A 26,835-nucleotide genomic window follows, 5' to 3' on the forward strand; every position below is an offset into this window, starting at 1 on the left:
AACTGGTGCTATTAATGGAGAAAATTTACCCTTGAATTGGTTAAAAACAAACAATAATGATCATGAAAAAAACCAACAGAAAATCTTTCTAGGCATGTATTTCAATAGATAATAGAAATGGAATAAAATAGATCACAGTACAATCATGCTAGGTGACATTTAGGCTTCAATCAAAAAATATTTTTTTTAAAAACTTACTTGAGGACTAAGATTTTGGCTATTGAACTACAAGATTTTTTTCCCCCTCTAAACAGCCTAAGCTACCAATATCAAAATATATACTTATTATTCAATGTATCTATGGATATTAGGCTACTTTGGTCAACAACTCAGTAAGGTGTTTTGATCATTACACTACAAGACAGTTTGGATAATCCTCAAATTAGTAGGTTTCCAACATTTAGAATAATGTTCAAGTGAGTAGAATATGAAATGAATTGCTATCTTAAAGACAGTACATCCAAAGATCTATGATCTTCAAATGAAACGCCACTGCTTGACAGATTAACATATATCCCCTTTCTTTAGTTTGTAAACACATGTAACAATGTTTATGTATTAACTATATTAATAATAAGCTTTAGATTCTATAAACAGTACTTATTGAAGATTCATTCTTTCAATAAAATGCAGCTGACAGTCTCAACAACTTCTAACATTTAAGGTGAAGTATTTTTTTCCCCCTCAGTGTTCAAAGTACTCAGTACTTAGCATACAAATTTTAATTTTCCCAATCAATACCTTTATTTTCATGCTTCTTCTAGACAGAGATCATCTATCCATTCATTTCTTATAGGATAAACATGACCAAGCTGTTGAAAAAACACTTTCTTTCTCTTTTTTTCTTTTTTAATCAGAGATCCACGCTGCTCTCCCCACCCCTCAAATTCTGAATACCAAATAACTTAGAGTAAAAATACAAATTCTGTTTTGGAAGAAAACATACAAAATATACACCGTATAGTGTGTGCACCTAAATAACTTGATTGTCGAGTAGTGCAAGTTTCCACTTTGACATATACACTTTTTTTGTTTTAAGAGACAAGAGTTTGTTTCACTGATCTTTGCTGATCCCATTTCTTTCCACCTTTGGTAGTCGTTGTCCCTTTGTGTAAGCGTGGTACCAGAAGTGGAGAAACAAGACTAAAAACATAGTGCCATATAGCCAAATGATAAACATGAAAATTGGATACTGGTATGGACAATCATCCATGACGTAGATTTGTCCTATATGGCCTGTAATTATAATAAACTGGACCTGGAGGAAAAAGGCAAAGAAAAGAAACAATTTTTAAATAAATTACAAACTTACTACAGAAGTTTAAAAAGATTCAGCATAGCTTGCATACAGAAAAACAGAAAGCATGTTTGGGGGAGGCTTTTTAGTATGACAGAGATGCACCTTTAGAACCCCTCTCACGAAATGTTACCCCACTGAAAAACATTTTCACAGCGTAAAGAAGTAGTAGTCCTGGGACAAACTGAACTACAAGCAGCACTGAGAAACCCATACTAGGAGAATGGGAGTCTGCCCCAGCCAGTTCAGACAGGAAATAACAGTGTTTGACCTGTGAAAAATGGGAGGCTCCTTCAGAAAAATTAGCCAGAAGAACAGAAAGGAGCCCATTATAGGATTGGTGAACATGCATTCCCATCTTCCGCACACATGCGTGTGTGTGAGGAACATGACACAAAGGTCCGCAGGTCCCAAAAAAGAATTTAATGGAGGATTTAAAAATAAAAAATTTCCATGTGAACAAGTTAATAATCCACTGGTAGTGCCGCCAAGACAAAAAAACTTTAAGTAAGTTATAAATATTCAAGCTAAATTGTTCAGTTACACGTGGTTATATGAACTATTAACACCAGACCTGGTGCAAGCAGCCAGCCATGGTTGCTTCTCCCTGCTCCTTTCCCTCCTACATTATCATCCTCGCTCAGGCCAAACTAATTGCTTAACCAGAAGCTGAATTTTGAAAATTTGGCTATTAAAAAAGCCAGGCATGAAAAAGAACCCAGAGCAGTAACCTTTTCAAAGTGATCTAATGCTGATAAAACACTTAATGTAATTACTGCAACAGTGTTTTTTAATGCTCTGATTTAAAGAGGTAAATTCTCTAAATGCAGACATTTTCTATGAAAAAACACACATGAAATGCTAAAGAAATACTTCATTTTCCCTTTCCTCACTACTAGTCACATATGTATTCTGTACATTAATTATGTTTTCTTGGTGTAAAATTACATTCTAATCATTTTTGTACAAGCAATGAGTTTTGTAAATATAATTACCAAGTACTGCATAACTGAAAAGCTCATCTGTGATTATAGTGAATGCTGAAGTCAGCAGATTTAAATATATAACCGAGGGGACCTCACAACTTTTGTTATACTCAGTTGAAACATGAGTAAACCTTGCATCAACTGTAAGCAACACACATGAACATAACTAAAGTACAAATGTATTGCATTAAGTCTGTGTTAGCCACAATCAGCTTTCTGAGAGGTGATTACATCAAACAAAGTTACTCACAAGTTGTATAGTTGTCATGTATTTTTTCCACCACAAATATTTATGATAGGCTGGTCCCAAAGAACAGATTCCATAATAAGTGTACATGACAACATGGACAATGCAGTTCAGTAAAGCATGAAATGTTCCTAATCCACCTATAGAAAACCAAAACATTGTAGTATTATTCCATCAGGTATTTAAAAAGCCACCTCAGGTGCTAGTAGTTTAGCGTCAGGGTAGAAAAAACACTACAACAAACCCCACAGATTTTGATTAATCCTCAAGGTATTTAACCTGAATTGGGTTGACACTAATTCCAAGGGATCACATCAGTTTCCTTTCTCAGAAAAGGCTTATCTAAACATTTCCAAAACAGCAATAAAACCTAGCTGATCTAATTATCTGTAAAAGGTTTCGGTGGATTTTTTTTGTTCTTTGGGTTCTTTTTTTTATTATTTTTCATTAAAAAATATAGGTGATGGAGACACAAAATTTAGTAGAAACAGTGTTCCCCCTGTTGTACACCTCTTTTCTAGACATCATGTAAAGGTCATTTGCAAAGGTCTGGAGGATGAGTAATAATTCTCTCCTCAACACAGATTTCCAGATTCCCAGGAAACGAATCCGTTTCAGACAGTAAGTTTTTGCAATCATGACCTACGTGAAGGCCTCTCAAATCCAGGTGGTCCATCTCAAAACCATACCTACAATGAAAAGGAAATTTAAGGCCAAGTAGCCCCATTTGGGGCAAGCTCATGACTGAAACTGGTAAGATACAAACATTTCACAAAGCAAGTAAGGAAGTACTTCCTTTTCCATTGGATCAACTATGGAGTCAGATGATCCTGCTCAAAGTAATTTTATTTTAATAAGCCAAACAAATTATAGGTAAAAATGATCCAAGAAGTGGCAGACAGCAAAGTATTTTTAAAAGAAACATAAACATGAAAATACTGAGCAACAGGAAGAAAACAAGATAACATAAAACCAGGCATTTAGTGAGGAAAAAAAAGCACCAATTTTCCATTAAGAATCATTCAAGTTAAAAATGCGACTTATTTTGTGATTTTAGTAGCTCACACTAATCTTTCAGCTTGATAGATCACAACTCCTCCAGCTGTGATTGCAAACTTTCTTTGAAATTTAGCTCTATGTATTTTTAAAAATAATTTGAGTGTTCTTACAGTTCAAATGTACATACTTTTTTTGGCTTGCACAGCAAATATTCAAAAGAAAAAATAAATAGTTTAAAGCAGAGAAAAAAGAAACAGCAACCAATCAACATTACAAAAATATGCTCCAAAAACCAATGCCATACATAAGCACCATCTTACAATTTCCTGTTAATATCAGATCAGAGAGAAATCAGCACCTCCATTCAAACCCGTTGTTTTTTTTACCAACACGTTGAAAACTTGATCAATGCCACTATTTAGAAGGACACACAGTGATGAAACTGAATACAAGATAATCATCAGCAGGACTGAAATTCTTGGAAAAAAATTTAAGTTATCAAACAGAACAATATTTGGAAAGATTAGTATAAAGATAAGCAATAGAGTTGTAGGAATAAACACAGCTCTGCATGAATACAAGGGACTATTATTAGCAGAGGACAAAACGGTTCTTGCACACTTTGCTGAAAGTATTTGTCAAATTATCACATGGGAAATTTGAATCCCATGCAAAATCAGAAGCCTGTAGCTGGCATACTGATCTGATTGTCCAGATAAAAGGCAGAAAGTTAATCCCCTATAAATGGAAACTTTTCAAGGTTGAAGAGGAGGGACTGTTAATTCCTGGGTGGTGGTTTGGTTTTTTTTTTTTTTTGCAAATCTATAAACACATTGAACTGTATGCTGAGAAAACTATTCACAATTTCATCACTAACTTAAAATACCAGTTACTCAGCAACATTTGAGAAAGACATGATCAAGACACCAGCTTCCTAATAAGAAACTCAGCAAATACAGCAGAAGTATATCTTTTTATATGCTAGGAAAATCTGCACACTGGACATGTTCAAAAGATCCCATCTGCAAATCTTCTGGACTGCTTCCAGGTCTTATTTTTGTATCCATAAAACAGACACTAACAGATCAGATTTAATAAGCAGTGGTTCTCTTCATCAATTGTTCACTAATTTTCTGGGAGAAAAAAACATGCCAGACAGAGAACATGAGTGAAGAAACATGTACAAAACAAACCTATTTCTTGGTGGAAACTCCTAAAAAAAACTTCACACCCTCCTAGAGATAGACTACTAAATGACCGTGCATTTCTCCACTCTGTGCTTATCAGGCTATTCTCATGGCAAGCTGTATTTATTAGTGGTGCACACACAGACACACAGAGCAGGAAAGGAGAAAGTGAAGGTAAGCTAGAAGTGGACAAAGACTTTCAATTCAGTACAATTCAAGTAAGTTTCTGTAATAAGTAAGGTCCAAAAAAATATTTCTGTAGTTTTGTGAAAGCCAAAGTTTTAGATGTAAATAAACCCCAATTATGCTACCTAAAGCCAGTAAAATTAACTGCAACAAAGCCTGAATAATTTCTTAAATGGGCAAAAAAAATGAGAACACAGTCCTCCCCTCCAACTCCGTTCTTAAATTTCAGGGGGACAAATGGCTCTGAAGTAGTTTCAACAGTTGTCTGTCTTATATGTCTCCCCTAGTGCTTCTGGTTTTACAGGTGCATCTCTTTTTCATGTAATAATGCTCTTTGCTTATGTAGACCTCTCTCCTCTGCACCTTTTCCCCACCATGAGAAACCAACACTGCACAAAATGCTGTCAAATAGGAGAAATGAGTACTCCCCACCCATTTAAATAATTATGGTGATCTCAGAAATACTGCAGATACCTATATTTAAAAACTTTGATGTTTGCAAGATTTTTAATTCTGTTATTTAAATATCTTTGTCTAGCATAGTTAACTTTTACTACCAGAAGATATGTACACCTTAAACTCTCTCCCCACTACCTGCAGCAAATTTGACTCCAAACCACCAGGTCCATGGCATGATGGAATGATGAAAGACATGCAGGAATGTAACTTGGTTGTTTTTCTTACGCAGCACAAAAAATATCTGAAACAGATTTTTAATGAACAGAGTGTTACAGGACATAATCAAGCCAAACATACTTAGAGAAAACTGTATGCATCAGTCCTGGCTGCTCACTACTATACACTTAAAAATTCTTCACAGTTGCAGTCTTGGGAGAAGAAGAGAAACTGAGGCTCTGGATATGTGGACTGGTTTTCAAAAAAAAAATTTAAACCAGCAGGTAAAATCCACCTGTGGAGTCTCAAAAGCCAGCACAAGCTTTGAAAGCAAATGTCCAAGGTTGAGCCATCACCTATGTGTGCAACAGACAGCATAAGATGGACTTGCTTGGATTGAGAATTATCTAGAAGAATCAGATTTTAAGTCCCCTGAACTACTAAGGCAAGGCCATTTGAGAAAACTGGAGGACTAGCAACAGATAGAGACAGTAGGAAATATTAAGTTGGAGAAAGAGCACTTTATTATGAACACTAACTTAGCTACCCTTCGAAAAAGACAAAATTAGACAGAATATATGTAGGTATTCTTAATCAATATTGACAGGCCACATTTTAAAGGACAGACATCGAGGGAAGTGTTAAGGGAAGACAGAGCAAGAAAACTGTCTAAGGAGAAGTCAGGTCACACAAAGGGTAGTATCAGATGACAAGCAAAGGAATACAGAAGAAAAGAAGTCTGGTGTGCCAGGGAAAACATTTGGAAACAGCTGACTTAAACACAGGTAAGAAATTACTTTTGCAATAAAATCAAAAAGTTGTCGAGAAACAGGTACCTGACTGGGTGGGTTCAAACAAAACAAATTTTTAAAAAAAGAATTTTTCAGGTCCAGGACCAATTAAAAAGAAGCAGTCTAACCAGTGGGTAATAAAGGTAAATAGAGGACTAAACTTGTCAGGCTTTTCCAGTTTTAGCATTCCTGGCCCTTCCATTACCATTCCATTTGTCTCAGTCAGTAAGATCTTCCAGTGTTGAATCATGAGTATTTGCAGATGAAAGTTAGATGGCTAACTTTGCTGGCAGGGTGTAAGAACATCCTAACTGCTCATGAGTCAGCTCCTGAATCACCACTATTGTGGCCTACACAACAGCGCAAATGAAATCCCAGCTGATTCCAACACTCAGAAGCTGGCTTGAGAGTAGCTACACCAACCCTATTAGGTGTCGGTCTTGGGAAGAGGGGAAGGCAGATGGCTGCTGCTGGAGAGCGAGGTCTGCATTCTGCTTCATGCATTGCTGCTTAGACTTTCTTTGAAACAGGTTAGAGTGCTAACCTGATATCAAACACATCTATAGTCATGACCCCAAGGCATACACAGGAATTTAGAGCAGGTAGGCATGGCAGTTTATGCTGTATTCAGAGCTGCTGATGCAAATATTCCAAATATGGAAGATAAAATCTGAAGATGACATAGAAAAAAAATTCAGCATGATCAACACTGTTTTTTATCTGCAGTGTTGAGACAAACACTGCCATAGCACAACAGGTTAAAGTATTCAGCTGTTAAATAGACAGGTAATCTGGGCTTCCTAAATTTTTAGGGGTGTGTTCCCTCATTAATATTTCTCCTGATAATCAAGGAATGGCAGTGTAATAGGACAATAACATGAGAAGAGATAATAAGGGTAAAGACCATGATGGTATTCCAATAATTGAAGATCAGAAGGCTAAATAAAAAGCAATTTATGCCCCCAGCCCCCAACAGCACCAGCTCTTCTACTGTGAAAAGGAAACCTCACTACTACTTTTATTAGGCTACAAATACTTACAGTGTCTAACAGTTCAATGAACTTGGAAAAGTAGTAAAGCCAACAAGTTCGTACCATCTGCAAGAGTAAAAAACAGAAATTGTCAAATCATAATAGGCATAAATAAAACTAAGCAGCTGCAGGAAAAATAAGTAGCTATTATTGGGACAAGTAAGTGGTGTCACAACATTGACAGAAATATTTAAATGTATGGTTTGTTTGGGTTTTCTTTAAAAACACAAACCATTTTTTAATCCTGAAGGAATTTTAAAACCAAGAACAAGCCAGCAAATACATTGCTTCTTTCTTTCTCCCAAACAATCAACCCCTCCAGTTCACTCACATGCTCTACATTATGCAAGAGGGCATTTCCATTTAGTGCATTCCACTCTACAGCAGTGCATTTGGTTGTTCAAAAAGCATTTCTAAAAATAAAGTCAGCCTAGCATAACAATTCGGCTTTGTTTTTGGCAACTTACTCTTAGAGCTGTAGGTGACCTCGAGTAGTCAACGATATCGCACCGGAATGAGTACCCTGTGGCCCAACCCGACATAAGAAACTGGAGCAAGGAAAAGAAAAAGAGCAAAGATTTACTTTATGTCTTTTGAAAACTTCATTAATTTTGGATTACTTTCGCAATCACTAAGCAGGAGGGGAAAACAATATTAAAAACTTGTTGAATCAGCAACCTTGTCAATCATCTACCTCTGTGTGGGCTAGCTACCATAAAATCCTTTGCTGTTGCAGATTAATGAATTGCTAATTCCAGGACCACACCTATGGACAAGAACTTTCTTCCTACACCCATTATCTCATAATTAGTAACTGAAGACAAGAAACAGCTGCACCTCAAAAATCAATGTTAAAAAAGCAACTTATTGTGTAAATCAGACCACAAAAACAAATCAAACATTTTGAAATGTTTTGAAAATTGCTATTGCAGCCAACTGTCTTAATACTGAAAAGAAATCAGCACCATCTTAATACTGAAAGAAAACCAGCACAACTGAAAATATGGCTTAATATCATTAGAGACAAGGAACGAATCAGTATGCACTATATTTTTGGTATCATAGTTTCTAAAATTTTGCTTAGTTAAACTGCATGATTCAGTTAGTCTTTCACTGATAGAAACGATGAGAAGCTAGGGTTTTACAATTGAGAGCACACATGAATGACCAAAAGACTGTATGTAACAAGTATAATTTAATCTTTTCTCTTAGAATATATTAAAGCTTGGAGAAGAGCAACATTGTTAATACTACGCTTGGCTCATTCCCCTGCCAGCCACTAGGACTACTTTATCTTATATCTGTTTATAAAGTGCTTCTCATCCATTGGTTACCATTATCCACTCATGCACGATATGAGGTTCAGCTCTCTTAACAGATGGAGCGGTTTAGCCCATTTAACCTCCTAGAAGAATCAGTTGCTTAAATAAAACAAGATCTGAAACGCCACCAAGACAGCACAATACTAAAGCACCCACCAAATGGCTTGGATCCAAAGAAGGAAAGAATCAGCTTTTTTCTGAGTACCAGACAATAGCATAAATTCAATGTTACACACTAACCATGCATCCTTTCATGAAACTGTAACATGGAAGTCTTGACAGCAGATTAATTGAACACTGTGTTAGTGTCAGACACTAGCAGAAGTTTAATATATTTTTTTGCTTCTGAGGGTTATAACCAAAACCAAACTTGTCACCAGATCGCAAAAGAAAGTTTGGCGATTTTTCAAAACAAAGTCTAAATAGCAAATGTGTGTGTCTTGCCCACTGCTTTCCACGCAACAATCATGACACAAAATAGCTACTGTTGCACTGCCTTTAGAGTGCTGTTAAAAGAAATGTTGAGCAGTTCACTGTAACTCATGATGAAATTTATGCAGCTGAGCTAACAGGAGGGTATCCTGCCAATTTGGCACAATAATTTGACAACTTTTCATTACCAGTTTGCCAAACCTGAAAGAGCCAGATGTAACACAAAGAGCATCAGTACTAGCATAGTGGTGCGTCACCAAGCAAATGTGTAAGGCTATCTTTCACACAATACTATTGTTAAATAGCTACACTTTAAAAAAACAACCAAAAACACCCCCAACCAACCAAAAAAACCCACAAACCAAAAACCACAACAGACATTAGCTATCTTAAGGTTTAAGGTTCTAAATTAAAGCTTCTACATAACCATTCATGGTTAAGGATTTTTAGGTCATGCAACCCATAATGCTATATAATTCATCAGGCTTTCCAGTCCTAAAGTCTAACAATTGCTTGAGCTGTGAACTACAGCAAAATCTCAACATTCCTTTTGACAGAAAGAGCATTTGCTATTTTGGGGGTGGGGGAGGAAAATCAATGCTAAAGACTTTCATCCTTTGGGTTTTGGGGGGCTTGGGGATTTTGCTTGCTTGTTGGTTGGTTGTTTTTTTTTTAAAGGATGAAGATCACCAAATTAGATTTTGTTAACTTCTGTCATTTAAAAGGCAGATCTAACTGAAGATTATTCCATAGTAAACATACTCTACACAGTGTTTGAAACATCAGTGTTGACTGTCCTGCAGTAGGACAGAAACAATTACAACAGACTAAGAAAAACATGTAGTCTGCTTCACCTGCTACAGCCCAAGGAAAGTAAATAAGTTATATATAATTTACAAAATTAAAAATTCTCATAAGGACACAAAATATTTTACAATCTATCTTTCTAGGTATGACTTATTCCCTTTTTTCAAGTATCAGTTCAATTAGTTTAGCATACTGCTTGGAGGATTATAATTACAACAATTAGAGTAATAGGGTTTTTGAGAATTGCAGAGTGGGAATTATATGAATAAATTTATTAAAAGTTAGTATGAGGATAGTTAGAGACACAAAACATATAAATACTTTACAAATAAAAGTAGTACTTACTTCGTAAGTCATATATAAAGAGAGGGCTACCACACTAAAATTATAAAAGGCCATTATCTGCCTGAGTTCAAAAGGGTTTTTATTTTCCATGAGTTTGGGTCCCAATGAAGTTACAAAATAAATGTAGGTTCCAATGATAAAGGTTGTTGGAAAAGGTGAAGACATGAGTGGCCAGCCTTCCAGTCTTGGATCTAGAAGAGAGGAGGAAGGGGGGGAGGGGGGGGAAGAAATCAGATCTTTCCAGTATTTACTAAATCCTAAAACAGCTACAGAAAGGTTTAGGTTTTGCTGTCACTGATCATGTTTCAGAGTCCATTCACCTCAAATCCATACCAACTGGATAACAACATTTAGCACCTGCAGGATTCGATGCTTCTTTCTGCATCAATTCTTCACATGTAATGAAGAGGAGACACAGAATCATGAAAGATGCAATTTTTGGTCTAGAGCTCTCCTTCACGGAAAGTCTGCATTTTCACACATGAATGGGGCTCAGAGGGCAGCATAGGAAGGCAATGCCCAAGCAGATCGCTGAGGCTGCATTTCCACGTTAGACTTCATTCTTCTGGAAAAGCATGAACCTTATTTCACAAGTTCAAGTCGCAGACGGGAAGAAGCCCCTCTTTTCAAGATCCTCAAGCTTTATAAGCAGTACAATGTTAGACATACTAAGTATGGGGATTTTAAAGTTAGAGGACCTTCGCTCCCATCAGTTGGTATTCATAGCTTAGTACTCGAGGCTTGTACCTATTCAGTCCAGACACGTCACTACTTTCACAGCACCATAAAACACACACTTTCATATTACAAGCCTCCAAACAGAAAAAGTGTTGCAAGTTTCTCTCCAGTTGTCCCAGACAGAAGTATGGCAGAGAGTCCTTCTCCTACACACGCCCTGCTCCCTCTCCCCGCAGCTAAGGCTGGCAGGCGCTCCCTCTAAGCTTCACCATGATTCCACTGCATCCTTCTGTGGTTCATCACCTAGTTCTAGCTCACCAAAGACTTCCGCATTTCTCCATAAGCAGGAGAACTGATTTGAACTTAATTTTTTTTTTTTTTAAATATGGATTAAAACCCTACGAGTCATACTCACAAAACTCCCTTCTCACTTGCATGCTATGGTTCTACAGAACAAGAGAAATGGTTCTCGGCTACACTGGAAAAGATAAATCAGTAATTTTATTGATCAGACCTTAACTGTTTCTCAAGTTTTCCGCAGCAATCAGCTAATCCCTGTCACTATGTGACTACCACGGTGAGGGACTCTCAGGGATGCCACTGCGAGAGATGGTCCTTAACCCCAAACTTGAAATCTTCTCTGTCATTTTTTGGTAAGCATGCAGAATTACCAAACAACAATGTTAAAACAAAGTGTGTTTAATGTCCTCATACCAACTGCAACAAGAGACTAACTTTCCTTGTCAAAACAGAGCTGTCACAGAGTTAATTAATCTGAGGATTAATTTCAAGATACTGTAACTTGTCAGGGTTTTTATTTCTTTTACTTTGCAAAAGAAAAATACAGTAACACCATGCACCTAGCTCAATTAACTGATAAAATACCGTCATTCAATAATGAACAAGAGTTAAAGCTTTACATTTAGCAGCACGGGAAAAACTTAAACTATATATACAGGCAAGCCAGAAGCACCTACAGAAGAATCACTTCTGCGCTTTGTTAGTCTGAAGTTATACCCATAAACTAGCTGAGTTTTGCTTTTTTCCTTTTGTAGAATGCAGAAACTAGTCTGTTCTTTACAGTTAAAAATGTCCATAGGTAACCTGGCACATCTTAGAAATGTTTACAGGAAGACAAAGCTACTTTAAGTTGATAAACAGTACACCTAGAAGACCTACACATTGATATTCAAAATTATTGAAAGTTAGTAAGTTTTAGATTTAAATGACTCACCAGCATCTTTAATCCATTCATCATACAGTAGTACAGCCTTTGATGTGAGATTGCTAAAGGACATTTTCACTTGATTAAGATTTTATGATGCTGCCTGCAGGAAAACAAACCAAAACACAAATATGGATTTTTGTAATTAATAAAATAAAGGTCAGTAAAGCATTTTGCAAAAGATTTTCAGGAAACAGAATGGAAAAAAAAATACAGAGAGCACTACATGTGAAATACAGATCAGGGAGCATTAGCTGACCACATCGCACTATGCTTGGGGCTAATTTATAGCTGAGCTGTTATGCACAACAATATGATTTTGTAATCTCTATATACCAAACAAGGTGCTTCCATGCCATAAAGCGTTATCTCAAGAAACCATGCTGTAGTTAACTGTTACAGTTAAGGGGAAAATATAAATAAAGAGCGGCTGCTTAAATTAATTTTTATTACCATCTCCACTTAAAGTCCAAGTCACTGACATATGAAGAAGTTCAGCTTTGCAACAATTACTATTGAAAATTTTAATTTTCTAAGTAAGAAGTATTTCTAAGGCAGGTGGGAAGGAGGAAAGGTGCCAATATGTCTGCATACTCCCTTTAAATACAGTAATTAGCTATGTTATAATTAGTATGCAAATCACAATGATGAATCAACTGTTTCCACACTGGGATCATGAAGTGTCATAGTACCACTGGAAACACCATTCACTCACAGAACTTATCCAGCACATCCAGTTTGCATGCAGCACCACCTACACATGTAAAACTTTTTAGAGAAGTATGCTTACATGAATACTGATTTTTGCTCCAAAATCAAGTACTCATCAGCAGCCCTTCCCTTGCCTCATTCCCCCTAGAAAATACTTCTTAAAAATCCTAGCACATTTGAAGAGTGTCTCTCCTATTCCCACTCAGCGTCTCACTTTGCCATATGATTTCTCTCTGCACCCCTGCACAATCTTCACACCGTATTTACCTTTGCTAGTCCAGGCTGCAGCACACCTTGATAAGCAGCTCCTTTCCTCTGGCTGCCCTTCTGTGTCTCCTCCAGGCTAAGCTAGCTGCAGGTTTGGAGAGCTAGTTCTGCCCTCATGAAGGCAAAGCATCTCTCTCCTCAGATCTCCCCACTATCATCATCTTACTTGTCCTCACCTTAACACTCATGAAAAATAATTTCATCCTTATCTCCACAAGTACCTCCTGGTCACTGCCATTTCACAGGAGTTTTTAGGCACCTCAAAGTACACTACACCCACTCTTCATCACAAGATGCAACACAGACAAGCCTGCCTTCATTAGAGTTCATCTGATCTAGCTCTTCCCAATTCTCATTTTGCTACCCACTTGTTTTCCTGCTTGCACTTCTGTCCTGTGTGTCTGAACATCTGAAACTACCATCAATTTCGTGTTCAGAAAATATTCTCTCTGCAAGTCTCTTCAAAGTTCATATTTTCCAGAAATACCATCCTCCAGCATCAGCATTTCCCAACTCAATTTCACCGCCTTTATGCTGACCATTTTCACGTGTCCTGTGTTCATATTACAATGTTTGCTACAAAGCTCTATATTTATAAAGGTGCTGGCAAAATCAGAAGCAGCAGGGGACATCCTCTTCTAATGGAAACTTGAGTGGCCCTCTTCCTTTTGGCACTAGCAATCACATGAGAGAAAAGATTTTATGGTTAGAGACAAATTATAAATATCCCTGCCATCTTGCTCCATAAGCAAAACTATGGGTGATAACAAACATATGTAAACCCAACCCTGTCTTGAACACCAGGTACTTCAGACTGCCTGACTGTGACAGCCAGGCAACTCAGCTGTAAGTAACTGGTGCTGGGGGGAAGTGTTAAAAATCTGTGTTTTATAAATAATTATTAAATTAGTTAGATTGATTATACTAAGTTATCCTTAAAATCCAGTATTCTTCCCATTTCAGTCTCATGAGAACAGTCTATCGAGAGACAAGGCATGGCAAATAGACAGTATCTTGTTAGAAATTGTAACAATATTCTACCAAAGCCTACAGGCACCGTGTGCACAGTATGGCTCAGTATTTCAATAAATATATTCACCAAATGCAAATAAACATTATAGTTAATCAGTTCTTCAATAAGAAAGGTAGTTTACTGATTTCACTGCCAGTTAGTTTTCCTGCTCTCATCCTGATGAAGATATTACTAGAACTCAGACTGCCTAGCTCAACATGCTGACCAAAACCTTAGTTAAACAAGTAACCTACTGCTTCAAAACACGCTCTCAAAACTCCAGAAAATTCTGCGTGGATGCTGGCTCAAAATGAACTGCCATTTATTATGGGCTTGGGGGTGTTTATTGACTTTTCCTCCCTCTTACGAAGCAAATCTCTCATCCTGACAACTGCAACCTCACAAATAACCAATTCTTTACATTTATCCACTTGAGTTGTCGACATCACTTTAATTTTGCATTAGAAGACAGACAAATGTGCTGTTGGTGTTTAAACAGCAACTCTTATGCCTGCTAGGCATTGGGACCAAAAGCAAGGTTTTTATCTGGAACCAGACTATTTCCAATAGGTTACTTCTGCTCATAATAGAAAGGCAGCACATGAAAACAGCGAATCCTCATGTTTCCCAGCCCTTGCCATACTGATGGAGAAGCATTTGTCCAACCTCTCCTGACCCCAGTATTCACAACTCTTCTCCCTTTAAAACATTTCACAAGAGCTAAGACAGCAGAGGCTCTTAGCCTTCAAGGTTTCTTTTCTGTTCATAAGCAAGCAAGCAAGATACAACTCCACAGCAGTCGCTACACTTATTCTGAAAGTTTTTGCAGATTAGTTACCATCTTTGAGAGAAGGATGTGCCAGCCACAGCCTCACCACACAGACATACTGACTGATCAATTACTCTGAATCTGGAGATAAGCAAAGTACAATAGGTTAAAACTAGTTATTTTTAAGAGTAGGAGTAATGTCTGCAAGAAAGAACTCTTCTACAGTTAAAATATTTATTTAAAATTAACTTTCATATATAACACTACTACTTTACTTTCAGTGTGCTTTACAATTCTACCTATTTTCTTAACTAACCTGGTTTTCCTTTGTAAGTCCATTTCTATGAACAATTGTTTGCATTGATGTTAGGTTTTCAGGATTTTTTTGTTTGTTAACTACCTACAAAAGGGTTAATAGCAGCATGGAAGGTATTCTGTCTTATCCTGTCACATTTAGTTAACACAAATTCGTACATACTGGAAATAAAAAAAAACCCACATACCCACACACAAGATAAACAACCAGCCTGTGCTTCAGCAAAAAACCAAACCATTTTGAAAGACTGTTTTTTTACAGTACAACCATGTTGTTAAGAAGTAACCTGATAACGCTTTGACCATAATACAATCTTCGATAACATATGGCAGTTTTGAAGTCCACAGAACTTATCCTCTATATGTGAGACTGGAAATGTTTGGCCTGAAGGAACAAAGACTTGGGGGCAGAGAAGGCCATTTGTTAAATACACAGCTTTAGTTCTTCATGCTGTAAACTCATCTTCACATTAAGCATTTGTATAGCCACAGTTCAGTCAGGAAAATATACATGCAGTTTACAAACCTGCTAATGTACTTACAGAATCAGCATATCAGTACTTTTATTTCCAATGTTCCACTTTCTGCTTATAACAAAATTAAAAAACTCAACTAAAATGCACTAATGGTAGGAACTTTTTTTTTTTTAAATAGTGTCTAGATTGTAGTAAGCTCTCTCAAAATTAGGGAAGTGGCACTAGCAGACTCATTTTCAAAATCAGGTTATTTTAAATGACATATTGGAAGCAATTTATATAAACTTAAAAAAATGCAGTCATATAAGTTCAGTCTGCTCACCTTGAAAAGTTCTAAAGAACATAGAGGCAGTCCTATCAAGCACATGCATTTGGAAAATGAGCACTGAAATCACCTCAGAAACATATGCAAGATACTCAGGCCTTAGAAGAGCTATTTTTCTTTTTTTTTTTTTTTTCCTTTTTATTTAAAAATGTCAATGGAAGTAATATTGTGCACCTAGGTTCAACCCAGCTGTACTAATACAATTTCTGAAGACATCTTTAAACAAATATGTCTTCACCATTATAAAAATAGGTGTGTGAGGCAAAGGAGGGAAAGTGCTGTGTTGAAAGAACAAAGTCATTTGCTGGCCTCTGGTCCCCTGCAGCTCAGCAGACAGCCAAAAGAGTCCACTAACTCCAGCTGAGTTAAGGCATACAGCTTGGCAGAACCAATTTCAAGCTGGACCATTACCTTTACTGGAGAGGCAAGGGTAGATAAGATCATTTACACCAGCCAAAAATGCCACAAATACTACAGCAAACCATGTAAGAATGCCTCACAATGACAAATAGTAGGTAATAAATTGTTGGAAGATCTCAAGCTCAGCTAGCACACAAAACTATTAGTGATTCTTGTAATGGGAATTACTGGTATGCCTCAAACATTCCTTAATTTTAAATGAGAACAAGAAGTTTCTCATGTTCTTTTGCTTAACCCACATGAAAGATATTTGTCATTCTTGACGTTTATTTATTCCCCCTACATAGTTTTAAAATATTAAAACAGATATCAAGATTTGCTTTTAAATAGTAATTTTACACCAAGTGTTTTATGTTGACGGCTACTTAACATAACAAGCAAAGAAAAGAACTTGACAGAAAACCAAGCAAAATGAAGTGTAAGCTCTGTCACTCCAGAAAACAAATTCTAAAACTTAGTGGGAACTTAAAACACTTAAAGTTAAGAATTTGCATTAGAGAGCAAAACTAATTATTAGAAAAACAGACAAGCTACTTTTACAGGGACCTCTTAGCAAAAGACTGCAGAATATGACAATGCAGTACAAACTTCAATAGGATAATTTCCACCCAAGGCAGATCCCAAAGGCAAAGGTTCTGGAGCATCATCCCCTAGCCCGGCAAGCAGGTAATGATGAGGGCACCCTCCACCCTGCAGAGCACACTGCAAGATGGGGAGAGCCTGCAGAAAGCATTGACCCACGCAGGTCTGATTTCAAAATGATAGCTTAAGAAATGACAGTAATACTGGCTTACATATTCAGGCACAATTATGAAACTTTCATGTTTCAGAATCACTCGGTATACTGCTGTTAATTCTGCTCTTGAAGTTCAGAAGGTAATTAAATCAAGATGTTTCACAGATGGTATCTTAAGCTTCACCTGGGAAATACCAGCTCCGCCCTTCCTATTTCCCAAAGCTGTGTGCTTACATAATTGCAGTTATTTTAACTACATTACTCCCTTATGCCACATGGCAAACAAATACAAACTGCCTATTGCATTAGATGGATTACTCACCTATATTCTGCAACAAAGTTTTAAACTTTAGCCGGGTGTTGCCTGTTGTTACGGATTTTCCTGAGAAGTTTCCATCACCCTCCCCATCCTTTATGCCTTCTCTCAACCATCCAACCCATTTTTGGAAAGATTCATCTTGCAGGCAAGTTGGCTACATCCTGCTTAGCATCACATGGCCTTCTCTTTTTTGATAATATTGCTTATAAACACTGTTTCTGTTAGATGACAGTTCTGCCCAAGCGAGTGACAGAAGGCAGACAAGGCAACTCTATGCAACAGAAGTACTTGCAGAAATTTCCAGGTTTTGAGAGATGTGTTTGTTAGTCATTACCTTGATTAAATTTCAAACTTTGTCTTTGAAGCCAGTCCATTTTAAAACACATATCCTAACTCCTCAGAGTGCATCAACAATCTCAGCATGTACATTTTAGAGTAGACATTGGGGAGAGAATAGCAAATTTCCTAATAAATATAAATTCCTTTGTAAAAAAGTGGACACCCTAAAAACGATGAAAGATGTTTAGAAACCATATTGAATGTCTACTTGTAAAACTCCCCACTGGCAGTATTCAATAAGAGATCTAACACTTAGCCTGTGTAGTCACCTTTACTGATTTATTTACACGGTACCTCTTTATTTAAATGCTTTGCTTTTTAAACTAGCGTCAAATCTGTCATTCACCTATGTCAATAAAGTAGCCTGCAAGCCACAGAACTTGCAAAAACACGTTTCATTTCAATCACACTTCAGATTGGTTTTCTGCCAGACTAATGGATTTCCCATTCTGATGCTGTGTAAAATAAAGACCAATTTGTATTTCCTTTCACACCTGCTTATAAATTGTTAAAAGAACTGATACTGCAGACTTCACAGCAAGGCTGAACACTGGCAACAGGCACAGAAAAGCCCCTTCCTGTGGGAACTATTTCAGGGGTACAGCCACATTTTGCACCCAGCTCCCAGACAGAATCGTATGGACATTCTCCCGGTCCACGTACACTGATCCAATCACCAGCAACGGCTGAAGAGGGAAGCCCCAGTGTGCAGTCCCACAGCATCACTGCTGATGGGCAGCTGCAGGCTGTCACAGCAGCTCACTGACCCAACTAAAAGCTTAGTCTTTTGGGAAAAAATGTTATTCTTCAGTCAACTCAGACCTGAAAGGCTGAAGTAGCAGCTTTGTCACAGATCCCTTTAAGCTGATAGTGTAATCATGTAAGGAGGATACAGGATCATCATGTCCAGTCCTGCACATTCATAGACAATTATGTACTAGATATGTAGTCAAGCAGTTCACACACTGCCCCTCAGCAAGTCATTACTCTGTCCACCACAAGCCCCAAGGGACACTCAGCGTATCCTCCCCAGTTTTCTCTCTCCATATTCCCAATGTTTCAGAGAAAGGCAAAAACATAAGCAGGGGTTAAAGCTCCTAGAATTTTAACTTGTTATCAGTGCTCCCCCGCCTTTACCAAAACCCCTTCACTTGAGCATTTGTATGTCAGCCATCCTGCAGCCAACGAGTTTCACCTGCCTACTCCTCTGCTACTGTGAGTGGCTCCTGCACCCAGCTTAGGACAGAAGCTCTTTTCTTTGGTGCCCCAGTGCATGACTTGCACTTGGCTCCTTTAAGCTTCTTTCTGGATCAGTGATGACAGGTCACAAAGTCACCCAGCCCTGCCTACATGGTAAGCCCGGTGGCACATATTGCATGACAACTTTCACCTGGAAGTTAAAATAAGGTTAACCTATCATGTAATTATTTTTATTAACGTAACCTCACTTCCATTAAATAATGATCATTACCCTTATCAAAGGCCTTTGGTAAAGTATTGATTTAGTAATTAGGACATATCCGACTCAGGCTAACCTCCTTACCCAAATGACTTAACAGATTCTCCTTTTTCTTCCTTGCTTATTGTGTAACTAGAAAATTTTCTGCAGCTTTTCAATTTCTCTTTCAAGTCCAGATCAACTAAGCATTGGGTCACTTCAAACAGGCTTTCACAAAATGAGAACCAGGGGCTAGACAGCAGTAACACAAGCTAGTATTTTCAGCCACGCTACATAATCATGCTAACTCATACACCCAGTGCTCCCCCGCTCATTCCTCTACAAGCCAACATCTTTGTAATATGCTGAGCATTTACCCATTCTGGGTTTTTTCCTCTACAGTAAGGACAGTTCTGACAAACATATGCAAGAATTATTTACAGCTGTGGTGTTTCTAAAGTGCATACACATTGTTAGTAACCAAACCAACCAGCATATAAAACTCTGTACTGAACTAGAGGGGTAAGGAGTGGTATTCACCTGCACTGCAAAGATAGCACAGTCTGGGTTTTTTAACCTTCCTATGAAGTACATTATTTTTAAGACACAAATTATAGGTCAGCTCTAAAAAGGTAGATGGAGTGCAAGTGTTAACTAAACACTTTGAATGAAAGGGATCAAAGATGTCTGAAAACACCAAGAGTTTGCATTTTATAAGACCAAAAAATGAAGGGGCTTTGTGGATGCATCCACAAAACAGGACTAATGACATTTAATTTCTTCTTATTGTGGTGATGAAGATTGCTTGTTTTGCGTACACACTGTAGTTATTTGAATGCTTTGGTAAGACTCCTCAACTTTCTACCAGACACCCCTTCTAAGGTGTAGTATATGGAACACAGATAAGAGCATCCTTGCATCAGTTATCAATAACTTCCCAATATACCTGACAAAGGGCAGGCCACAAGCAAAACAGGCTCAGCTAACACTGCCAACATTTGTGATCAGTCTCAAGCTCTCCCTCCTTCTCCTCTGTGATACCATTACCTGAAGTCTGTATCATTCTTGAACCTCCAGGTAGGATGGCTTAGAATTGACTCTGGTTGTGAGTACTATTGCTTCTATCTACCTGTCTGATTAAAGCTATTCATGTCAAAATATGAGAAGGGACATGAGTGAGACTGTCCCCTTCCTTGAGCAGCAAGCTGAGTCACTGAGTTGGCTCTGTCATATCATCTATCCTCACTAACAGTTAAGAGTTAACTGCATATGAGAATCTCATATATCCAATTAATCACACAAGAAGCAGTTTGCTACCAAGGACAGGTAAAGAACTTACTTTGTGTTTACCCATCACTTAACAGAACAGTGACACAAATTGTCATTAAACAGTCACAGTGGGGGGCACTCCATGGAAGCTAAACAAAAAGAAATGCAGAGCTAGACCTCAGCTTCCAGAGAAGACTCCTTAAAACAAATGGGAACAAGACTTGTAATATAGGTAACATCTTGCTAATCTAGCTAATACCAATGGAAAAAAAAGCAGACAAGCCTTCTTATTTCCAAAGACATCTTGTAATCAAGTAATCAATGGCAATGTACCTGGAGCTATTCAGCACTAGAGAAAAATAAGTACAGAAAAATTAGACCATAGACTTCCACCTGTGATAGACAAAAACAGGGAGACAGTGCTGTCTTTTGTAACATGAAAATACAGTAGAAAGGAGTTTCATAGGAAGGGGAGATAAAAAATATATATAATTACCTTAAGAACACAATATTCACCTTAAGAAAGGTGAGCAAGTAAAGTGAAAAGTATTCATCACTACCAAAGGAAGAAGTATTTTTCTACAGTCACATCTTGCCTATAACATACACTCAACTCAGCTACTGTCACCGTAGTTGCTCTGGCAAAATCACATTGCAAAATCAATGTCATTTTATGGAACTTTTGTTGCACCATGACCTTGCTGGGTTCAGAATATTAGTAAGCAGTAACACTGATAACACTGGTGCAGAGCTGCAACACATTATTTTGTTCACACTTTGATGCAGCAATTTACAAAAGCTGAACTGCTCCCACACCGCTCTGTCATGCTGATGTGGGCTAATTTCCTTTACCATTGTTTCCCACTGCCTTGCACTTGCTCAGCCTACCCACCCTCTGCATCCTAGGCCGATATCCTAGGCAGCAAAATAATGCATTCCTTCTGCTTTGATTTTGCTTGCGTTGCATTAGACAGGCATAAATTTTAAAGGCAGCTGACCTAGAACTGACACCTCCCCTTTCCTCCCCCCCTTTTTTTAAGCTACCATGCAGCATAGTGGACATGCTGTTGAGCACTGTAAACACCAGCAACTGCACCCACCCTAGGAGGCTCTTTCAAAAGAAAGCTGGAGCCAGCTGTGCTGGCACCTTCTGGAACCAGCTGTGCCAGCACCTTCTGCAACGACCCACACAGCCCAACCATGAACTTCGGGAAGCACAACACAGGCAGCAGCTGCACAGCAACAGGTAATCACAGAGCTTTAGGATGGCAAAAGCCATTTTAAAGGAAATCTGTGCTAAGTGTTTTTAAACTGAAGTCCCAGAACACTCCCCCAACCCAAGGAAGCGTGCTGACAGCGTCATAAAAAAAGCTGCTGCTCCCAAGTTCAGTCCTGGCACATCAACTGCTGTTGTGAATGTGCTTTTTGGAGCGCTCTGGGAAGCTACTACACTGCCACATCCTAAATCTTTCCAGTCCAGAGCTGGTAATTTGTACAGCTGCAGTGGGAGGTTCCAAATCACTGAGGGATACCCAATGAGATACAAAGGCCTTAGGTTTTGGGGTTTTTTTTGTTGTTGTTTAAATCAACATTCTTCAGCATGATGAAAGGTCTAGTTTATCACTACAAAACATACTCATGAGTATTAGTGTCAGGCAACCCATGAAGGTACATGACACCATTGTTTGGAGACTCGGGCCTCTCAGTCAGAACAACTAAACAGAGCAGTAAGAACATGAATAGGCTTCTAATTTCTCCTGACACTCCTGTTTTTTCTCCTGTATCCCAAAGAAGATCTCCACTTAAAAAACCAGAAATAATTAGTTTATACTTGACCAGAGTTACTGCAGAAGTGAAATACTGTTTCAGAAATGGATATGAAGTGGAAAAGCCAGATGTTTCCCAGTAAATGCCTGTTGTACTCTGTACTCAAGGGAGGAATCACAGAGGGATGTAGAACAGACAGCAGAGACATCTGAACACTAGGGACAGCTGGAGGAAATTACCCTGCAGACTCATCCTGTAGTCAAAGTCACTTATTAAGGTTGCATTGTGCTTATACTTTGACTCCAGGGATGAATACATGGGAATTAGTATATTATAAAACCCCATTTGATTCTGTTTGAAATTTGAGTAAGCTTTTGGGTACCACTCAAGCTGTCTTGGATGCTGTTTACACTACTTCAGGTCAATAACTTTCCACAGCACCTTTCCCTGTTGAGGTGACTACACCCTTTGGAGGGTGATCCAGTTTGACAGGGGTTGGGCACACGGTGTGAACACAAGAATGGAAGCACCTTTGCTTTGACTCAGTACTAACGGCAATTCCAGAAATGCTCTTTTCCACTTGCTGTGCAGGTACCCTTCTAAGGACTACAGAAGTGTTGGACTTCTAAAGGATCCCATGAAAGCCCAGGGGGTCAGGACTCAACAAACAGTATGGAATAGGAACATTCATAGCTGCCTACAAGCACTGGAGAAACATCCAGCCAAGGTGGCTCAGAGCAGTCAGAGGCCTATGGAGACAAAAGAAAAAGGCTGCTCCAAGGGCAAAGCAATGGTGTGTGGGACAGTATTCAGATGACAACCTAACCTGAAAACCTTACATGAAAACAAAACTCTCCATCACCTGAAAACATTAACTGGCTTGATTAGTAGGAGTCTTACATTTTTAAAACCAGATCTTGTTATAAAAAATGTAACTTTAAAAATATTATCAGTTCTTTGTTCAATTTCCAAGAAATCAACATGCATAACACAAAATGCAAAGTAGAGGCTGATATTATGGGAAAAATATATTAAAGACATTACACAGCTGTGAAGGTTTACTTCTGCTCCAGATCTAGTTAGCTAGACCTTAGTTCCTTTGCTAAGAGGTATTTTTAAAAGTCTTCATTATTTTGCACTTTCAGGAAGCTCAAGAACAGTATATAAAGCAGCATTATGCAGGCTATGAGTTTGTAAAAGCAGAGCTTTTAAAAATTGGTTTAAAACACCAAATGATAACTTCACAGAACAGAATGAAACACCACATTAACGCACAGGTTTAATCACAGGTATGTTGTAAGGATTTTCCATCTTCTATCAGTATTTTCCACTACTACAGTAGAATGTAGTTTTTACCATCTTTCTAAGAATTCAGAGACCACCCAGGACCACAAGACATCTCTGCAGTTTAAAATAGATCAGCTTAGCCAGACAGCATGTAGGGATGAACCAGCTACATCTGGCCAAGTCAGCTGCACTTATTTTTTTCCCCTCTTTCCGATCGTGAAAGATTGCCAAATAGAAATAGCTCAAAAAAATGTATCCCATCAAAGTGCATTAGACAATGGATGTGCCACATCAGAATAACACAAAAGACAATAATACTTCCAGCGCAGAAGCTTGGCAAGCAGCAGAGTACTCAGCCTAATACTAAAGTTCCTGTAAAACACCAGCATACAAGAAACAGACAAGTGTCGAATAGCCTACTCAGCGTGCAACACCAGTAAAAGAGAATAAAACTGGACTGCCTCCAGGACAAAGAAAGATTAAGTTTATATATAACTATGCATTTAAGTTATCAAAATACTCTTAGATAGCGTTTTTCACATACAGGTTTCAGTGCTTTGCAAAAGGGGTCAGTGTGTTTGGTTCACTTTTTGATTAGAGCACTTGGTCACCGGAGAAAAAGGGGCACCTTTTCCATCAGTTACCACAGCAAAGCTGTAAACAAGACCGAAGTGTTGGGTGCCAGTTCAATATTTCAGTTACTATGCAAAACTACCAGGCCACACACCACTGTCCTAACCTAAAGCAACACCACAGCCCTCATCACCTGAAGGGGTTTCTAAGCACAGTAGTTTGTCTCCACTCTTTCTCTACTACCTCGCCTCAAGATGATTTTTTTGTTCACACTCAAACTAAGGAATTTGCCCACACCCACACTCGTTGAAGGGAGACCTTATCGCTCTCTACAACTACCTGAAAGGAGGTTGTAGCAAGGTGGGTGTTGGTTTCTTCTCCCAAGTAGCTAGCAACAGGATGACAGGAAATGGGCTCAAGCTGCATCAGGGGAGGTTTAGATTGGATATTAGGAAAAATTTTTTCATGGAAAGGGTAGTCAAGGATTGGAACAGGCTGCCCAGAGAGGTGGTGGAGTCACCATCCCCGGAGGTGTTCAAAAACGGGCAGAGGTGGCACTTTGGGACACGGTTTAGTGGGCATGGTGGTGTTGGGTTGATGGTTGGACTGATGATCTTAGAGGTCCTTTCCAATCTTAATGATTCCTAGTTTTTTCTTTCATTCTAAATAATCCAGCCACCAAGCCAGGAAACATGAAATTGCTACTATACCCTTAATTGGTTTGGTGGTGGACTTGGTAATGTTAGGTTAATGGTTGGACTGGATGATGTTAAAGGTCTTTTCCAACCTAAATGATTCTATGATTCACTGTCGTCCACACACATTATATAGCTGCAGGTTCATCCAGCTGACTATATCCAAAAAGCATGATGTTTTTCTACTGACTGGACCTCTTCCCACTGCTGTTGGCTCAACAGTTGAGTCAAGGTCATATAATTTCACCATCTGCAAAAGCAGCTCCCTTGCTTATCACAAAAGACTGTCTAGATTCAATTAAGTTTCATCCAATGCTCCAGCACCTTGGATGAAAGCAACCAATGGCATGCAATCACACTTCACAAGGATATGTGTAAAGTCTCTACAGGATAAAAGCAAGAACACCAAATCACACAATTTCCACAGCGCCAGAGGCAATTTTCCACCCCATACTTTTAAATGTAGTTCAAATGGGTTATCTAAGCTGTTCAGTTTGAAAATGCAACAGCAGTCTCATTTCAACAGGTTGGGAAAAACTCTGGATCAAACCAGAACTCAGCATGGTCCAGTCCATGTGCAGGACCCTTTTTTCTCCAACTTTCAGATAAGCTTCCCAAATTGATAAAGTGGATCACTTTAGTTTATGAGAAGCAGTTTCAGCATAATCTAAGATTCATCTGGGGGATTTTTCAACCAATAACATTTCAAACACTCATTAAAGGACTTGCTAAAGGGAGGCACAGAGAGCTCTAACAGCACTCCCTCCTCCCAACCTTCTCCCATCTCCAAAATGTAAGTCATGCTCACAGTTAGAAGTTAAAATGAGTGGACTTCCTGAACACCAGAGCTACACGTAAAGCTATTTACAGCCTTGCCTTACAGTTTTATCACTTCTCTATGTAAAAAACTCAAGCTGACTCCTCTTTTACAATCTAACTTGGTACAGAACAAAAGATGCTACAGAAATAAATGTGTCAGCACAACAGTAATAATGCAAGTGACTGAAGGAATTGCTATCTGTAACAAAGTTTCTGAGGAACAGAGCTCACAAGTAGTTTTTTGAAAGGTTTAATTGCAAAGTTGACAGTGAACACTGAGCTTACTCCATTAACCTCTTGGCTTTTGTACACAGTGTCTTCTACACATTTCAGTCACAACAGACAAGGGTGGACAGGGCACTTCCAAAGTGCATTACAATAATTTCACTGAGCATGTCAGACCCATTCTGTACAGTTAAAGTCTCAAAAGTGAATCTTTTATTTCAGTACTGAAATGACCAAGCCACAGAACTCCAACTACAAAGGTGATTAAAGAAGGTATTTAATCCAGATATTTCCAACTGCACATCTAAACAAACAAAAAAGGGATTGTAATGGATGTTATAAATGCAAATACTGTAAAATACACTAAAGTATTCACTTGCAATTTACCTGAATCTATGTAATTTTCACCTGTACAGGAGAAGGTAACATTACCAGCTCCTACTTCTCTGAACAGACTATAGACATTTCCATGCTGTCCATCCCCATCTATTCGTAATGCCACATGGTAAAGAAATACCACAGTATTTACTTAACAGAATAAATGAGCATGTCTGACCAATAACCCTGATACTCTTGATGCTTCAGCCAATACCTTCTCATTGAGAACAAAACAAAAAACATTTTAGCAAAAGAAAACAATTGAAAATATTTGCTGTAAAGTCTTTACCAAAAAATCAGATACATTTGACAAATACTGTATTTCAAAACATAACTAAACAGAAACATTTCCTCCTCCTCCCCCCCCAAAAAAAAACCCCAAAAAAATCTTTTCTCCTCCACCAGTGACAACAGTTCTGAACCTAGAAGTTTCTCCGTCCCAGTCGCCTTGCACTCTGCTCAGGTACACATCAAAAACCATCAGCTTCAACTACTGGTAACAATTTCCAGGCACTTTACTTTTTAACAGATCAGGCAAAACCCAAAT

At 38.2% G+C, this 26,835-nt stretch overlaps 1 protein-coding gene across 1 annotated transcript; it reads right to left on the minus strand.

Moving 5' to 3' along the window:
- Positions 1–1,054: 1,054 nt before the first annotated feature.
- Positions 1,055–12,221, minus strand: ELOVL7 (ELOVL fatty acid elongase 7). Its single transcript, XM_009490453.2, has 7 exons — positions 12,158–12,221; positions 10,246–10,436; positions 7,807–7,887; positions 7,349–7,405; positions 5,497–5,602; positions 2,534–2,670; positions 1,055–1,258 (listed from the first exon to the last, which is right to left on the minus strand). Exons 1-7 carry the CDS (start codon positions 12,219–12,221, stop codon positions 1,055–1,057), a joined length of 840 nt encoding a protein of 279 aa, XP_009488728.1.
- Between the last annotated feature and the right edge of the window lie 14,614 nt (positions 12,222–26,835).

Source organism: Pelecanus crispus, chromosome Z (genome assembly GCF_030463565.1).
Source record: "Pelecanus crispus isolate bPelCri1 chromosome Z, bPelCri1.pri, whole genome shotgun sequence".
NCBI classification, from domain to species: Eukaryota; Metazoa; Chordata; class Aves; order Pelecaniformes; family Pelecanidae; genus Pelecanus; species Pelecanus crispus.

What these genes read in the sequence shown, in the direction of transcription:
- ELOVL7 (XM_009490453.2), bottom strand. Translation starts at nt 12,221, where the DNA reads ATGTCCTTTAGCAATCTCACATCAAAGGCTGTACTACTGTATGATGAA. An exon ending in TGAATGGATTAAAGATGCTG is followed by an intron (nt 10,437 to 12,157) that starts GTGAGTCATTTA and finishes CCTCTCTTCTAG; the next exon opens with ATCCAAGACTGGAAGGCTGG. An exon ending in TCATTGAACTGTTAGACACT is followed by an intron (nt 5,603 to 7,348) that starts GTAAGTATTTGT and finishes AATCTGTTTCAG; the next exon opens with ATATTTTTTGTGCTGCGTAA.